The sequence below is a fragment of the Lissotriton vulgaris genome, chromosome 2_1, assembly GCF_964263255.1.
Source record: "Lissotriton vulgaris chromosome 2_1, aLisVul1.2, whole genome shotgun sequence".
In the NCBI taxonomy this organism is placed as follows: Eukaryota; Metazoa; Chordata; class Amphibia; order Caudata; family Salamandridae; genus Lissotriton; species Lissotriton vulgaris.
In genome coordinates, this window is record NC_141687.1 from 13,643,171 (window position 1) to 13,662,257 (window position 19,087).

A 19,087-nucleotide genomic window follows, 5' to 3' on the forward strand; every position below is an offset into this window, starting at 1 on the left:
ATTTGGAGGTTCTGGAGATAGTTTTGAAATTCCCTGCCCTGAAAGGGTGGCCCATTGTCTAACTTGATTTCCTCGGGAAACCCCATAATAGCAAATATGCAATTCAGGGCATTTTCTTGACGTGGGGAAACACTGTGGACGATATCACTTCTACAATCGGGAACTTGGAGAATGAGTCCACTAGGACGAGCGTGTGTCGGCCATCTGGGAAGCTCCCAAAGTCAATGCTGAGGTGGGTCCACAGGGTCTGGAGGGCCTCCTCCATTCTCACCGGCGCTGGTACGGGATCGTGGCCGGTAATGGTGCAGGCGTGACACGATCACACCATCTCATCTACCCTGCTGTCCATGGCTGGGAGCCAAACCTTGCTTCTCAGGTGCGCTTTAGTTTTGACCATCCCTTGATGGCCCACGAGTGTGAGCTGCAGGATTCTGGTCTGGAGGGCTTCGGGTATTATGATTAGATGCCCAGGGACGATGATTCCTTCATCCCCCACACTCAGTTCATTCCTTATTTGCCATAGTTGTTGGCGTGTATGACTAACTTCTGCTCTCAGGCTTTGTGCCCCATCCAGGAAGTGTGCCCATCTGTTTCCTTCTAGGGCGTGCCGGACTCTGGACAGTGTTTCATCCTGTGCAGTTGCCTCCCCGATTTCTGTCAGTGTCATTGTCTCTGGACACGCGGCATGCGAGATCATGTGGATGAACGCCTCAGCTCCAGTTCCATCGTCTAGCGGGCGGATTGGGTTAGTAACATCTGGGTGTCGGGAGAGGTAGTCGGCGGGGTTGTGTGCTCCGGGTCGAAGGACGATCTTGAAGTTGTATGCTTGCAGTTGGACAGCCCAGCGCTCTATCCGAGGGGGTGCAAGCCTGGCAGAACCCGCAAAAAGAGGCCTTAGAGGTTTGTGGTCCGTCACTACACTGAATTCCTGACCGCACAGATATAAGTGGAAATGCAGGCATGCCCATTTTATCGCGAGGGCTTCGCGCTCAATTTGCGCGTATCGGGTTTCAGTGTCTGACAGAGCTTTGCATGCATAAGCCACTGGCTTCCACACTTCCGTTCCGTGTTCTTGCAATAGTACCGCTCCCAATCCTACCGGACTGGCGTCAACTATTAGCTCCGTTTTCCGGCGAGGTTGGAAGTAGGCCATCACCGCTGTGTCGAGGAGACTTGCCTTTATGTCTTGAAACACCTTGTTGGCTACTACTGTCCACTCCCACTTATGATCTTGTCTCGTGAGCTCTCGTAGGGGTTCCGCTAGAGCGGCCAAGTTCGGGATGAAGCGGCCACAGTACGTGGCCATGCCTAGGAAGCTCTGCACTTCAGTGGGGTTCCGCGGAGTGCTGGCGGCCTTGATTGCTTCAGCTTTCTTGGGATCGACCCTCAGGCCTTCTCTTGTGAAGGTGTATCCAAAGAAATCTATGGACTCTTGGTAGAAGGACCATATCGATTGATGTAGCGTCAGGCCGCTATCTACTAGTCTCTTTAGGGTTGCCCTCAGATGTGCATGATGTTCCTCGAGGGTCGTGGAATAGACCAGTATGTCATCGCTTAAGTTAATCACTCCATTCAGCCCCGACAGCACTTCACGTTTGTACCTACGTATTCCGACATGGGTGGAGAACGTGGTGATGTATCGGCTCGCGGGCTCTAATTCGAGTTGGTGGTATCCCGAGTTGAGGTCTAATTTCGAGAACAACTTGGCCCCGTTCTGGACGGCCACTATATCGTCCATGGTTGGAGTGATATGTTGCTCCCTCTTCACGGCTACGTTGGGTAGCCTCATGTCTACACACAATCTGATGGTACCTGGTTGTTTTGGCTTGGGTGCGACTACCAACGGGGACACCCATGGTGTCGGGCCCGACACCTTCTCTATTACCCCTAGGTCTTCAAGCTTCTGGAGTTCTGCTTCCACCTGCGGTCTCAAATTGAAGGGTACCCGCCTATGCCTCAGAGCAACTGACGCATCAATGTGAAGCTTGACTTTCTTTCCTTTTAGTTTCCCCAGGCCGCGAAATAGTTCGGGGAACTCTTTCAGCAGAGTGTCTGCATGTGCCTGGTGTACCTGGTTTGCGAAGAATACCAGTCCTAAGTCTTCTGCCGTGTAGCAGCTCAGTAGAGTGCCCTTCTTTCCTTCAGTGATGTGGAAACGGGTCTTGGTGGAGTACTCCCCATTCACAACGGTTGTCTCTATGACTCCTCTCAGTGGGAGCGGGTCCGTCCCCCCGTAGGTGTATATCTGAGCATTGGAGGACGCAAGAGGGGGTTTTGGCATCATCTTGTCATATTGGTCCGAATCCATGACATTCACTGATGCTCCTGTGTCTATAAGAGCTCTCACTTCAGTGCCTTCTATGGAGACGGAGCACATAGGAGGCGGCCTCTTCCGCGTCGACACCCTGCTGACATACGAGATGACGTACACTTTGTCATCACTGTCATCTTCATACCTCGGTCGACACTCCTGTGCTTGGTTATCCGGGGGATGCCGCTCCGGGTCTATCAATAGTTGTTGGACTCATCGTGTTATGTTTTTGGACTTCGGGCCTGCTGGTCGATATCGCCCGCCGCGGCATACTACTGCAAAATTATTCATACGACTGCACTTCAGGCATGTCTTTCCTTTTGCCCCACAGGTTGTAGTCACTGGGTAATCTTCGCCGCAGTAGTCGCACTGATTTCCTCGAGTGTTTCGGCATGCTGGCGATTCCCTGGAGGTCTCTTTTGTATCGCCTCGACCTTTTCCTCTTTGATCGTCGGCTGTGTTTGGGCCTGGGTTGGTGCTGCCACCGGTGTTCTCAGCGCCACATCCATTTCCTCCGCTCTTGCGTCAGAGAGTTCGTTGGAGCGTGCTAGAACCAAGATTTCATCTAGCGAGATTCCGGGTTGTCAGAGAATGAGCTTTCTCAGTAGTTTGGACCAACACCCCACTATGATTTGATCTCTAATCTCTTCTCTCGGGTTGGTTAAAGGGCATGAGCGTGCCAGCCGGCGCAGCCTTGCGTGGAACATGTCCACCGATTCCGAGTCCCTCTGCCAAGCTCTCTTAAATTTAAAAAGTCGTGGTTGAGTTGTGGGTCGAAATGTGCATCATAGTCATCTTCCCGCCCCGTGTTGGGGAGTGTCTCGAAGAGGTCATGTATTTCAGGCCCTCCATATAGGATGAGGAGCGACCTCTTGACCGTCCCACCGTTTTCCCTAGTGCCTTTGAAGTAGAGGTTGAGCCTTCCTACACAGGCCTTCCACCTCGACGCGGCTGTAGCTGGATCCGCCGCCTCGCTGAATGGGGAAATCGGAGCGGCGCCGACATGTAGGTGGCTGGGTGGCGGCAGCACGGCCGCGGCAGTTTGATTCTGGGCAGGTGCTTGAACTTGGGCAGGAGGCGGTGGTGTGGGTGGCGCGGCTTGGTTCTGGCTGCCTCCCGCTAGACCAGCTCCCGGTTCTGTGACAGACATGATTGTGCCTCTCCTCCTCTGCAAGCTTCTCAGGGGTACTAGGGCAGCTGGGGCGTGCTGGGCTGGCTTCTCCGCGCGTGGCTCTGAGCGCACTGACTATGTTCCGCAGCTGTGCATGCGGGCCCCTCCTCCACATCTGGTGCTTCTCTGTTCTCCCACCAGGATTCGGGAAGGTTGGGGGCGACCATGCACTGTATGGGGCAGTGAGGCTGTTATCGGTGTCTTGTGGGGTAGATGTCCCCTGAGTTGCAGTGCGGCACTTTATGGGTGTTGGCCAGTATGATGTATTGGTTGCACCAATGCTTGATGGGCTCACGCCCTTTTGCCTGCAGACGGGCTTCAGCTGCTGTCCCAGATAGGATTCGCACGCTCGCAGCGACTGCGAGGTGAACAGGGCTGCCTCGCCTGGGAAGCTGCGACGCGCTTCGCGTCAGGGCGCACCTCCCTCTGGGGTCTCGGCTGTTTAGCCAGGTCGTGCTGCGGTTGGGCGCGCACGTGTCTTCGTGCCGTCAGGGCGCACCACCGGATCAGGAGCGTTGCTTGTAGCGCGAGCGGGGGCACAAGCGCAAGACTCACCCCACCGCTCCGCAGGGCCCGGCGAGTCCCGCCAGCCGAAAGCGCTCCCAACAGGAAGGCGTGTGGGCGGGTCTCGAGCCTGGGGGCGGGCGGGCCAACGGGCCTCGCAGCAGGTACGAGCGTTGAGAAGGGGCTGCTGGCAACGTGCCGCACCACGGCAGGCAGGGCAGCGAGCAGGAAGGCGTGGATTCAGACCCCATCGTCGCCAATGTGGGAGGCCGGTATTAGGCCTTGCACGTGACACTCAGCACCACAAGGATACACGTACACACCGCCAGTATGGGTTAACCGGAAAGACCCCGAGCGGTCTTCCGCTTTCTTTATTTATACCCCGGCGCGAGCCCGCCCTGGGGTATGCGTGGATGTGTGGAAGGTGGCAACAAAGTATGAGAGAGTCTGGGTTGCTCTCTACACATATGCAACTTATTTTTCAACTTTGGCAAGTGCCTTAATTTTGAATTCAAATGTGTGCGTAAAAAGATGATGCAGTGGGTTCTTACACTAGAATAACGCAGACTGTTTTATGGTGGGAACGGCATTTCTGTGTCTTTTGCTAAACTTTGAATGTCATGCTGCGTTAGTGCACAAGCCTTCAAGCACAGACATGACACTATGTGAAACCACAAGTTAAATAAATACTTGTTCTCTTAGCAGCTCTTAAAAAGTTCCACTGTTTGTATTTTATCTTCAGTTTTGTGTTTAACAGGATATGTGGAAAAAGTAATAAAAACGACAGAGACAAACAAGAGTGGAGGAGCACCCTTGGCTTGTTTGCAGTTTGATTTAAATTTCGCTTTAAGACATGTCTTGGTCAAAACTGAGCAATGGAATTGCTTTCTTGTGGCCCTGACCTCCTATTAAAAAAATAATTCACATTCTTAGCTTGGGCTAACGGAAATGACACCGTATGCCCCTTTTACACCAATTTGGGCCATGTCATCAAATGATGGAGGGAATCTGAATGAATTAAAGATTCATCCACAGAACTGGGTTAAGTTCATTGTTCTTTTGCTCGCTATGCCCCACCCCAGTTTGGACCCCCTCATATGCAAATCAGTCCGATGGAAACAGTCCAGCCCGAACTGCCAAGCCAGGTCCTCCCTCCTTATGAGACAATGATCCTGGGGCCGTTTTCAGGGTACCACCCCTCATCTAAACTGGAATAGCATGGCATGCAAAAACAATGGATCCACCCAGATCTGTGATTGGGGGTTAATGTTTGATTGGTTCAGCATTCTGTCCATCATCTGTTATTTTTGCTTTTCACACCATAAACATCACAGGAAATTACATCATATTACCCTTGATTTTATGATGTAAAACAAACTGATGTCACATTACATCTAGGATGTGACATTGTTAATGTTCTGAAATGAGCAATAAGTGAATGAAAAGACAGCAGTTATGGAAGCAGATTCATGTCTAATATAGTTACTTCTAGATTTTACCCTGAGTGCCACCAAGATATGCCAAGGGTCAAGCCGCCACCTACCAAGGTAATACTGTCATATGCAATGATGGTCTGACGTGCTTGGGCGCATTTATTGTATGCGTGTGCATTCATCAACATTGCTTTCCTTCCCAAACCAGCATTTTCCTCACCTACATGGCAATCATAACAAAAATGGTCTGAAAATTAAATCTTGTTCTATTTTAATGTGAATCTGCTGTATTTCATCAAAGAGCCAGGTCTTGAGTCTGCCAGTGAGGGGGCTGTACGCAGCTTGCAGGTGTCTTGGCAGTGATGTAGGAAAAGAAGCAGCCACCCCCTCAGCTGCAATGGTTGTGTGCAAGGGCGATTGAAGAGGAGTGCAGGTGTATAGAGGGTAGGTGATATTGCAGTTGATGGTTGGTGTAAGCAAGTCCTAGGTTGTGGAGGGCTTTGTTGGTGTGTGTGAGGCCCTTCAGCTGTCATCTCATCTAGATGGGGAGCCAGTGAAATACCAGGATCACTTTAGCATTCTCTAGATTCCAGTCCATTGAAACTGTCTTCCACGAGCCCCCGTGGACAATATTTTTTTCCAAATCTTGTACTTGCAGTGATATGACCACCGAAGGCCCTGATTTTATATGAAAACAGAGCTTTGGACTATACCATTTCCAGCTGAAAGGCAATATTTCTCTCCATCTGTTCCCATACCTGGCGTGTAATGCAGTTTAGTGCTTATGTTCCCCACATGTTAAAAAACAGTCGATTTTTCAGCACTCAGGCTAATGTGCGGCATAGCTAAATACATTTAAGGTCTCAAAGGCTAGACTGATTGCCTTACAAATGCTTGTTGAAAGAGAGCTCTGCCTGTCAGCAAGTGGGGAATGACAGACAATTTGGTATGCCACAACTAGGGTGACCAACTGGCATTGGTGCAAATTCAGGACGGTGAGTGTAAAAATTCAGGACAAAGGGTCAAAATTCAGGACACAAATTCAGGACAGGAGTTCAAAATTCAGGACAAAACTTCAGGACAATTGGATAAGTTTAACAGACACATCAGAGGTCGCGCAATAGTATATAAGCAAGCCCAGCCATATCCAAACATATTCAACCATTTGCAGACCTATCCATCATGTATCCTTCCATCTATAATTTCACTCATCCATCCACCCTGTCACCCTATCCATCTGTACACTCATCCATCCACTCTTCTACCCATCCATCCAATCATTCACTCATCCATCCAGCCATTTACCCTTTCACCCATCCAGGCATCCTTTCACTTACTATCCATCCACATAGCAATACTTCCTTCCATCCATCCATCCATCCACCCTCCCACCTATCTACTCATCCACTCATGAATCCATTCATTGACCCTATCACTCATCCATCCTTTCTCTCATCCATTTATCCTTTCACTCCTTCACTCATCTATTCATCCTTTTGGCCATCTATCTTCCTTTTCACTCACTCACTCATCCATCCTTACATCCACCCTTTCGCTCATCTGTCCATCCATTCACCCTACACTTATCAGTTCATCAATCCATCCATCATTTCACTCATGCATCCACCCACTCACTCACTCATCATCCACCTTTTCACTCATCCATCCACCCTTTTACCCATCCAGCTACCCTTCCTCCCATACATCCAGCTATTTACCTTTTCTCTCTTCCATCCTTCCACTCACTCATCTATCATCCATCCTCTCATTATCCATGTATTCAATCTTTCATTCATCCATTCACCCTTTCACTAATTCATCTAGCCAACCAGCCATCCCTGCACTTGCTCACTCGCCCACCTTTTTCATATTAATTTTGAGCTGAGCCTTTTTGAGAAGAGGCCCATCAAGAACTTCACCCTCGCTGCAGGAGCCATTCCAGGACTGGGACAGAAGCCACCCAGGGCAGAGACAGGATCCAACACAGGGGGGGACAGGAGCCATCACAGGTCGGGGGCGGGGGGGACAGGAGCCATCACTGGGGGTGGGGGGTAGGAGCCATCACAGGAGGGGGAACAGGATCCACCAGGGTGGGCACAGGGGTGGGCATGCAGTATTCTAGTACCATCTTGGTCTCTTCCAGGGTGGAGTAGGGCTCCTCACCCCTTCCTGGACAAGACAACGAGAAGACATACTCTCTATCCAAAATGTTAGTTTTGCCCCCCCCCCCCCACACACTGATGTACAGTACTTAAAGGAGATACTCCAAGAGAACTGATTTAACTGATTGTCCTCCATACTTTGTTAATCAGTGTGGGTGCGATTGTGCCATTTCTTTATTTTCTTACATTATAGACTGCATGTTTGAAGAACTGAGGTTTACTTACAATCTAGTGACAGTAATTACAACCTGTGAAGAGAACCACGTGCTGCCTCGGTGTAATCAGGGCCAGTTCTAGGATGTTTGGGGCCAGTGGCGGCTGGTGACATTTGAAAGTGGTGAGGCATAACTATATTGTCCTAATGCACCGCAGTGAGCGAGCGTAGCGAGCAAGCCGGAACAACTTACGGAGCGTTCGGGGGAGAACATTTTGAAAAAAGAGTGGACAAATGGTGCATTTTCAAGCAAATTTGAGAAAGCAGGAAGGTTAATAAAGCAATTGTGAAAGTGCAGTTATTACCTTAATAAAGAGATGTCATATAACATAGGTAGCTGCTTATTCAGTATGTGTGCCTTTGCTCTCCCTGTGTCCTTACATATCACTCATCTGTATCTTTGCTCCCCCTGTGCCCTTACATATCACTCCTGTGTGTCTTTCCTTTGTCCGTGTCCTTACATATCTCTCATCTGTGCCTTTGCCTCTCCATGTGCCCTTGCATATCACTCCTGTCTGTCTCTGCTCTCACAGACCCCACTAGCTGGACACAGCAAGAACAATTGTCACAGTTAAAATACAATTTACACCAGGGAGTCTAAAATCGGAGCAGTACATTTCATACATGAATGGTATTATTGCTGGTGTTAATCTTTTACATCACACATAACAACAAATAGCATTGTATCTCCGTGCTTCATCGTCATACCTGATATACACAATGGTCTAAAACGATGACGGCAGAGCCGGCGAACCAACGTTCAGCCTTCGACTCCCCGGGTGACAAGAACTGTGTGATCTTGGACATGCCACTTCGTTTTGCGCCCTTTCTTTAAATTTCCTCCTCACCAGAAAAACTCGACCCTTTAATTAGTAATAGCTTCGCCGCTGCTTTAATAACTTTATTAAAAGCATGGGTTGTGACTGGAATTTTAAATGAGCAACAGTTGAAAGATCAGGCACTAGAGGGAAAGGCCTGGGACATGGGATCCCCTTTTCCCTAGGATTGGCATCTCCGACTGTAAACAAGACACCGCTTGGAGGACTATGTGGCCACGCTCTAGGCGCTCTAAATATGGCATGAACACACAGAGCGTTCAAAACATCATCTATAGCAACTCAGCCAATTGTCAACTGAAGTGTGTGGAAGTTTGAAGGCTCAGATTTGCACTCGTGAGCTATAAGGTGCGGAAGGTTCAATCGGCAAGTGTTCAACTCACTGAGTCATTCATTGTACCACTGCACACTGAATTGGTTTTTGGCACTTTATAATAAGGATTGATACTTGTCAAAAATAACCACTTTAACCAACATTAAAACAATAAAAGTTTCAGTTGCCTTACAGGTTTTGCAGTGGGTGCATACCTCATACAGCTACTTTAACACTTTTGTAACGCGTGATCTGCCAGTTATACATGCATCTCTGAACACATGCAACAACTCACTGAGCAATGTTACCGATAATTCAAATAAGTGACCTACAACTTACATGCAACATTCTGCAGTAGTTTCTTTTGACCCTCTAAGTTATTTTATAATTCAAACCTATGATCAGAGTGAACACAGACCTCTCCAGCAAGTGCATTAACCACCTGAGCTGTATTAACCACCTAAGCTGTATTACTGGCATATCATGCGACTTGCCTGATGCCGAGAGATGCCTGCAGCAGGTGCCTTAAACCCTCTAAGGAATCTTAAATTGTGGTTTTGGAAAATTAAGGCAGGCCAGGCAGAACAGTTTTAATATCACATTTTTCTCAATGTCAAATTATTTTGTGGACAGTGTTTGTAAAATGAATCTATACGTACTGCCAGACCAAAGGCGGACTGTCACTGTGTCACCTGCTCTTTTCCTCCTTGCAGTGCTCTCTATGGTGAGTCACTCGCCCCATTTCAGCCGCCACCCCCTCCCTTGCCTCAGTTCCAGCCCTGCTGGCAATTGACTGACTCAGCCCCATCCCGACTACAGCAAAAAGGGATTGCCTGAGATGTGATCGGACCAATTTGCACGCTGCTACTTTATTTTACCGCTGCTCACTGATTAGTGGAAATCTTAGAAGTTATGTTATGTTATGTTATGTTAATAACTTTTATTCAGCGCACAGCTGCCCCAGCGAAGGGGCGTCCTGGCGCCTGATCAAGTACCACAACACAACAAATCGCCGCTGAAAAGAGAGGAGATCAGTCAACAGAGGTGAACAAGTGAGTTTTTATCACACGTCTGAAGAGAGTCAGGCTGTTAAGGGCACGGATATGGACAGGAAGGGAGTTCCATAATCCAGCCGCCATAACACGAAATGAACGACCTCCTATCCTACTCAGTCTGAACCTAGGCGTGCTCGCTAGATGAAGAGATTCCGACCTGAGAGACCGCCTGGGGACATACGGGGAAACAAGACCCGTCAGGGCAGGAGGTGACGAGAATTTCAGGATCTTGAATGTCAGACAGAGAGCCTTGAATTTGATTCTCTGTCTGACCGGCAGCCAGTGGAGGGAGGTCAGAGCTGCAGAGACAGAGCACCGTCTCGGGAGGCCCACAATGGCCCGGGCTGCGGCATTCTGCACCCTCTGCAGTCTGGTGGCCTCGGCCTGATTGACACCAAGCAGCAGAACACTCCCATAGTCCAGCCGAGAGAGGATAGAGGCTTGGACCACCAGTTGCCGAGTAGGGGGTCGAAGAATTTGAGGACTGGTCTCAGTCCTCGCAGAATACCATAGCAGGTAGCTGCGATCTTCTTTGTATGGCTGGTAAAAGAGAGGTTGAAATCCAGCCAGACCCCCAAGTTCTTCACTTCGGCCGCTGGGATGGGAGTCACCCCCAATTCAGGAGGCCACCATTGATCTCCCCACAGGTCCGCTTGCTTTCCTAAGATCAGGACTTCGGTTTTCTTGGCGTTTAACTGTAAGCAGTTAATACGCATCCAATTCGCCACGGCTAAAAGCCCTGCGCGAAACCTGGGGGCAGTCACCTCAGGGTCCCCACTGAGCGTCACCGCCAGCTGCGTGTCGTCGGCGTACGATGTCAAGGTTAAGCCACTTTGTCTGACGACAGCAGCCAGCGGTTTCACATACAAGTTGAACAAAGTGGGGCTCAACGCAGAGCCCTGAGGGACTCCTAGTCCCAAGGGATGGAAAGAGGACTGACCAGGTGGAATGGCCACTTTAAAAAACCGGTCCGAGAGGAAAGAGCGGAACCATTGAAGAGCTTTCCCCTCAATTCCCACTTCCTCCAGCCGCCGCATCAAAATGTCATGAGACACCGTGTCGAATGCGGCGCTCGGGTCTAACAAGAGGAGCGCCGCTGTCTGTCCCGCATCCAGCACCGAACGAAGATGTTCGCTCATAAAGAGCAGAGCAGTTTCGGTGCTGTGTTGTGCGCGAAAACCATTCTGGCTCTCGTCAAGAATAATATTGCGAGAGAGATGGGCAGACAAGATGGAATTCACGTGTGCCTCAGTGACCTTGGCGGTCCAGGGCAGGAGGGAGAAGGGGCGGTAGCTCTCGGGTAGCAGAGGGTCGAGATTAGGCTTCTTCAGAATGGGGCTGACCACTGCTTGCTTCCAGGAGGCAGGAACCACGCCCTCAGCGAGTGAGAGATTGATCAAGTGCAGTATGGGCTCACGGCATAGAGGCGGGAGAAGAGTAATAAGCTCTGGCTTCAAAGGGTCTAGGGGGGAACCAGATTTAATTTTAAGGCTCAGAGTATCAAAAGCCTCAACGGACAAAGCAGGTAGGGAGGACAGAGGCTCGCAGTCCAGAGCCCTTTCAGCCCTGGGCTCATCACCAGGCACAGATTGCATGAACCCTCAGTAGATTACCTGCACCTTCTCCATGAAAAAGGATGCCAAGCTTTCACAGTGAGAGTCCGTGCAGATTTCAGGCGAGGTGGCCCGTTTTCCCATCAGATCTTTGAGCACTTTAAATATTAATTTAGATGGGTTAGGGCTCTTTGAAAACTCAGAGGCATAATATGCCGCCCGGGCTTGACAGATAGCTCTGTGATAGATCTTAAGCTGGGTGAAGTACAGTAATTTTAATGTAGGGTCGAAGGATTTCCTCCATGCGCTCTCAGCTTGCCGGCATGTTCTCTTGAGCTCGGCAAGGGTCTCATCATACCATGGGCTGCGCGTTTTAGCATGACATTTCGACCAGCGCATTGGTATAAGAGAATCAAGAGCAGTAAGGACCCAGCTACAGAACTGTTCATATCCCTGTTCCACATTCGACAGGTTGCCCAAGGGCAGTGCCTCCAAGATTTTAACGAACTCCTCCATTTTGAGCTTACGCCAGTTTCTTTTAAGGGTCAGTCTGTCCACAGGTTTAAATAGAGAGTCATCCAAGGGACATGACACTTTGACCAACAGATGATCAGTCCAACCCACCGCCATTGGGTCAGATGCCCTAGCCCGAGCCAAGGTGGTAAAGAAGGGGTCAAGGATATGACCTCCTATATGGGTGGGGGCGGTGACTAGTTGGTTCAGTTGCATGGCTTCAAGGTCCGCTATCAAAGAGCTAATGGGTAAGGAGGACGTCTGATCAAGATGTATATTCAGATCACCTACGATGTTAAAGTTAGCACATCTAGGAGCTAACGAATTGACCATGTCAACGAGAGCGGCCTTGAAGACCGTGTCATTCCCTGGAGGGCGATAAATAAGCAGGCCACTAAGAGTGAACCGATGACTGACAGTAACCTTGAAAGAGGCGCTCTCGCACATCGGCAGATCAAGAGCTTTCCAATCCGCCGGGAAGCAAGATTTTGTCGCCATGGCTATGCCTCCTCCCCTAGAAGTGCGGTTCAGAGTAAATACCGTATAGGTGGAAGAAAAAGCCAGATTTATTATGGCAGAATCGGCGTCCTGTAACCAAGTCTCAGTGAGAAAAATGAGGTCAGGTGAGTCCTTGTCTTACATTAAGGCTCCATATACTAAGTGCTCGCTCAGTGTTGTCAATACGAGTACCTAGGATAGGTTTTTCAATAGAGCGCACCCCGATGGGGGAATCTAGAGAGAAACTGCCGCAAGGACAGTCATAAGGTCTCGAGAGTGGGAACACCAGATCATGTGTACAAACCAACAGACCGTCCCTAATGGAGAAGTAATGACGCGTATGGCTTAATATTATCACCTCAGAGAAATTTTCTTTGCCACGTTATTACTTGGGGCCCTGGGCAGAAACGGAATGTGTGAAGCCCCTTTAAATCGCGGAGACATGGCGCATTCAGGGCTGTTTGCATCTGAATAGATGCCCCTGCTCCTGAAGCTGCCGCCCCCCCCCTCTCTGTCACCTTTTAACAGCTCATCAAGGGCTGGAGGTGTGAGGATTGCCACCCCGCTGTGCCTCTCCAATGCTGCTGGGTATGTGAGCTTTTGTGCTGCCTCGGAGTCTGTGACACCCGACCTCAGCATCGGAGTCAAGAAGAGAGGTGGGTGGAAGCTGCGCCAGCTTCAGGGAGTTGCGACCGGTGCCGGTTAAAATTACGGACAAATGGCGTCCGTTAAAAGATCCTTCACGGACAACGACAGACGGCCGAAATTACGGACTGTCCGTGAAATTTACGGACGGTTGGTCACCCTAGCCACAACACAGCTGTGCCTGTCAGTGAGGGATGGAACAGGCTTGTACTTTCCGGTAACGGGTGAGGAAGGAGTTACATTTCTGGTGCTGTGCTGAGAGGAGGTCTCTCTCCCATTCGCACTGCCTCAGGCGATGACGTGCTCCAGGAAGGAAAGCTGGAGGCAACACTGCTCCTGCTGAGCCACCGATGGAACCCTCGGGGCTGTCCCACACAACCCCCACACCGCCTCAGACGACACAACAATGCCCCTGCCACTCTTTATCCATACTGGCCAGGGCACAACGTCGCTCTCTTGGGGAAATCAAACGTGCCGTCAACGCTGCCTCATGCGATGACGCGTTCCCGGAGAGTGAAACTGGAGCTGCGCTGATGGGAAACCTGTTCCCGCTGGGCTTCTGATGGAATGCCCCGCGTGCTCCACAACTCCCCCGTGGCTCTTCACAGCTCTTGCTGTGGCATCTCTTTGCAGGGAACGGAGCAGTGATCATCAACACGGGGTCCTCCTACCCCTCTACGGACCTCTAAAAGAGATGGTCGCTGGCCGGGGCTGTCATTCACCTCACCACTCTCAAGGGCCACAAACACAGCTAAATGCCCCCCAAACATCTGATCAATGCAGCACTGCTGGGTTACTGCTCACCTCATCAGTTTACTGTTGGTACACTGTGCATTGACTGCGGAAGCCGCTCGACTCACACAGTGGCACCACCTTGGTTTCTCTTGCTTCTCCTCCACTGCAGACTACTCTCTCTGCTGGAATGACTTTGTCCTGGAGGAGGTGCACTTCCAACTTAAAAGACAACAACGAGCAGGTCGATCTGATTCACAGTTCAGCAGGGGGTCGCAGGATGCCTTGACGTCTGATTTTAACCTTCAGCATCAGGTAAGGTAGAAATCTTCTTAAAATTACTTTGCTGTAAATGGAGTATGTACTGGGGGTGATGGTGTACCGTCCCCACACAGTTTTGCGTCACCGGTATTACAAAGAAGAGGTGTACAAAGTAGATTATAAGGAGTCTTCTTTATTCCATGTCAACACCATCACATGTTCCCAGTCAGCTGGAGTCAGCTGTGGAATGTTCACACATTCAGTAATGGGCTGTACCAAGGTGAGGGAGGGCAGAGGGGTGGCGGGGTGTACCAAGTGGGATTACAAAATGTGTCATGCAGTTTGGTGCTTATTTTCCATCCATGTTAAAAAACAGTAGATGTTTCAGTTTCGAGGCTAATGTGCTGCATAGCTAAATACTTATAAGGTCCCAAAGGCGAGACCGATTGCATTGCAAATGCTTTTTCTTATTTTCAACTGTTAGTTTCTATAAAACAATCTTGAAGGATCTACTCAAATGATCCTTTGCTTAATTCATAATTATGTTTACTTTTCAGAAGTTTATCGCTTTCTTGGATCCATCATAACTTTCACACCTATTTCTACCATTAACTGGAAAGAGGCTGAAAGCACAAACAGTAGCAAAAATAGGCTATTTCTCATTTCAATACCAAACTGTGTTGAATCAACGTATTCTAGCACTAAACTGAGGAGACCCACCTCCCCCAAGGCACTGGTCTATGTAATAACATAATCATTGATTTTGGAGATTGTAGTCCCACAAACTAATGCAAGTAACAATGGATTTATACACTCACATATACATTTAAATTGGTATATATTCATGCGTTTATTTCCCTTGGCACGTTCCTACATAATGTAATATTAGGCTTGATAGAACTGGGGGTCTCTAGTTGGCAGAAGTAGCTACCACTGTCCAAATAGGGACCCTTGCTTCTAGTCAGGGAAAGGAGGAAACCCTCTGAGATAACCCCTTCTCACCCTCTAGGTAGCTTAGCATTAGCAGTCAAGGCTAATCAGAAGGCAATGTGTAAAGTATTTGTACCAACACTCACAGTAACACAGTGAGAACACCACAAACTGACTCCACAACAGTTTAGAAAAATAAAGGTATTTAATCTAAACTAATCAAGACCAAAATGACTAAAATTCAACATACATAGTTCAAGAATATGGTTTCAAAAGAGTTCTTAAGGTTGCAATTAGAAGTTCTTTAGGTTGAGATAAAATATTCCATAGTTGCGTGAAAAGTTCACAGTTGTGTCACGTTTCAGGCACAGTACCTTTAGTTGCGACAAAGTTCCAAAAGCAGAAGCTGGTGCGGTGGAAAACAAGAAATGCGTTGCTCCTGAGACCCTGGGGAGGCGATGCGACAGCCCCGCTGCAGCAGCGGGCGTGTAGCGACGAATCCGGTGTGTAGGGGGAGGAAGGCCACTTGTATGGATTCCGGTGCGTAGGTTCTGTAGGAAGTTTGTTCTGGCAAAGGCACGATGCGATGATCTTTGGAGTTGCGACGATCTCTGGGGCAATGATGCACGGACCAGCGGTGATCTTCTCTCTCTCAGCTCCTCGATGCGATGGCTTTGGCGATGACTCTCACAGCGACGTGATGCGGTCCGCAAGCAGGCGGTGCGGAGATCTCATCCAGCGTTGACAGGCTCTGCGAGGACACTCGCAGCAATATTTGGCTTCCCGCACCGATCGGGTGCGTCCCACAAACGAAGGATGTGATGGCTCTGACAGTGGCAACAGGCGCTGCGACGATCTCAACCTTCGTAGCGGCAGGAATTTCCTCGCACTGTCGGGGATGCGCTCCGCAGCGAGCGATGCAATAACTTTTCTGTAGCAAAGTCTCTCAAGCTTAGTTTCCAGATTCCCAACACAGGTACAACTTCCATCACAACAAGAAAGGGGATTGGGGCTTTAAGTGCCGCACCACACGTCAGATTCCCAACAGTTACTCACAGCAAGGGTGCAAATGGTCTGGGCTACAACCCCCTAGAACCCAATTTAGAACAAATGAATTTGTTCTGTATAACTATTTACACAAGTTGACCTCGCACACCAAAAAGGCTGTATGGCAAACACAATGTTAGTATTCAATCAACATTCATGTTGTAACTAAGGTAAAGTCAAACTGTTCTCCCAAGGAATTGGTACAAGTCAATTTTTCTTCGTTATGTTCTCTTTATTGATTGAAACACTGGTGTGCGAGGTCAACTTGTGTAAACAGGTACAACTTCCAGAGGCAGCACACATGGGCCAAGCACTCCAGGAAGGACAGAACTCTCTCAGTAGAGCTCAGGGGAAGCTGGGGGTGAAGTCCTTTTGTTCCTGGGACTTCAAAAACAGGGAGCCAGCTCTTCTCGGGACCTTGGAGATTCCTTCAAGCAAGGGGACACAGCACAAAGACAAGTCCTTCCCCTCTCCTTGGCATCAAAGCAACAACAGGGCAATCCAGCAGAGCAGCAGCTGGACAATCTTCCTTCTTCAGTTTCAGCTTTCTCCTTGGCAGAGGTTCCTTCTTGATTCCACGATGATCTTATTTTCTGTTGTCAGGGGTTCTGTACTTATACCCCTAAAAGTCTTTGTTCTCTTTGTGCATGTGGGCACTGAGCCCGGTCTGAACCAGTTCTGGGTGTTTCTTGAGCACTTTGTTTTCCTGGCTTCTCTTTTCCTTTCAGAGTGAGGGGCAGGGTCCTCAGCCGCCCAGCAGGAGGTGGAGCCAGCATTGCGGAAGGCAGGCACAGCCCTATTCAGGCCCAGGTGCTAACTCCTCCCACCACTCAAGTTGCAAATGCAGTCATTCAGCCTAGGGCTGACTCAGTCAGCCTCCTGGGGAATCCCCTGCCCCTGTCACTATCAAACCAGACAGTCAATACTCAAACAGGCCAAGGCACACAGGAAGGTCAGACAAGAGAACAGCAACTTTCTAAAAGTGCTTTTCTCAAACACAGGATTCAAAAACAACCTTTCCTAAAAGATGTGTTATTAAATTCTGAGTTCAGGGATACCACACTCTTCTGTCCTATCTTGTTCCTATGGGAAGAAATGCTGGTAACCACTGTAGCCAGCATCCCCCATGTTAACCTATGGAGCAAGATAACCTTACAATAGTGAAAAACGAAAATGGCTGTAATTCACTACCAGAGCATGTCACCTGCACTAGTACATGCTCTACCTTTTACATACACTGCACCCTGCCCAGGGGGGTACCTTGGGCCTTCCATAGGGGTGACTAATGTGCACAAAAAGGGAAGGATTAGGCCTGGTCAGTGGGGGAACTGACCAGGAGGACATGACAGTTCATAGACTGCACACAGGCACTGCAGTGGCAGGCCCGAGACACCATTTTAGGGCTACTCATGGCATACATCATAACAATTTACGCAGAGAGCACTTACACTCTGGCACTGATCTGCCACTGGCAGTGTCCAAAGCATCTAAACCAGTAAAAACGAAATCCAGCACAACATCAAAAATACAGGAGGTAGAGGCCAAAAAGACAGGGGAAACCACGCCAAAGATGCCAGGTCTAACAAGGCTTAACTGTGGTACATTATATGTTGTTGAACAAAGTCGCTATGCAATAATTTGTCACACCCACAGTTGTACTTTTCTGTTCCCAAGCCATCAAGCACTCTTTCTGCTTTTTCTGGTGCTCTGGAGGGGATACATGGTTCCAAATGCTTTTGCTGCACAAAACTCAAAATCCTCAGACAGTGTCATTAACCAGTTAGACAAACAGCACTCACCACAATCAGGACAGTACGCGGACACCCTCAGGGCAAGTAACAGGAACACAATGTGCCCCCACATTTGAAATTCTGAAAGAGAGGGTACATGTTGTCAATATTATTCAGAATGTCACAGTTGCACTTGTTCCTTAGCTACTCTCAATTGATTACATCATAGATTGCTTACTTTTGGTTATTCTTCATCTAAAGGGTAAAATGTCTCCTTTTCTGCCCTAGTGCAATCCTAGTGACCTGGACACATAGGGTGATGGTGAGAGTGTCTAGTGCTGTGGGGTATATGAGAGGAGACCCTCTGCTTCTAGTCTAAGAGGGGGATTAATGACTCACATGTGAGCCCGTGCCCCAGGATCATCACAGACAAGAGTGCCCCGTGCTGTGGGGTTCGCACTATGTGAGATCAGTCTCAGCACTTTAATTCTATGTGTGGGTTGGAGACAAGGGTCTGGCTCAGATCTTAGAGCCCATGGAGTCAATCCATCATGGGGCAATGCAACAGACTTTTCCCATGCACTCTGCCATTAGTGCCCCCTAGCTCCCACACCACCCCCTAGAAGCCAGAAGCCGGCAGCCAAACGCTACAGCGGCCATTACAGAGGCATACCAAGAGGAGATTTTTTTAGTTCCCAAGTCCTTGAAGGGGGAGAAGAAAGATGAGTACAGGCCGGTGAGGAAGACCTATGTGGAAGATACAAGGGACCTAAGCGGGCGAGGCAAGCTGATCATCAAAAGAGCATTACTGATGTAGCTGCCTCAAAACCACTAATAGAAAACAGAATAAGATGATAGGAGTCCCTGTAAGAGGCTATAAAGTGGCAGGAACTCTGGCCTGCTGGACTGCTGCTGGATTTCTACTGGGCAGCTGCTGCAGCGTTGCTGGACGGCTGCTGGACAGCTGAATTGTGCTGCCCCAACCCAAACAAGGTGAGAGCGCCGCATCGAGGAGTCGGGCAGGTCGAGCTCATTTCCTGTTAGATTAGCGGGCCACGCTTTTGGAATGGGAGAAGTTCTGCCGAGTACCACGCATCTGAAACCTTGGCGGCCCCTCAAACATTTAGGGCCTCATTCATGAGACTCCTTGCACCTCCGGCACATCACTTTTTGTGACGT

At 49.3% G+C, this 19,087-nt stretch overlaps 1 protein-coding gene across 1 annotated transcript in view; it reads right to left on the minus strand.

Annotated features, from left to right (window-relative positions):
• The window catches only part of LOC147729456 (CD5 antigen-like), a 476,949-nt gene extending 458,908 nt beyond the window's left edge, over positions 1-18,041 (minus strand). The window contains exon 1 of the mRNA XM_086954323.1: positions 17,978-18,041. Within this exon, the coding sequence (XP_086810449.1) occupies positions 17,978-18,041 (64 nt within the window). The remainder of the gene's footprint in view (positions 1-17,977) is intronic.
• Between the last annotated feature and the right edge of the window lie 1,046 nt (positions 18,042-19,087).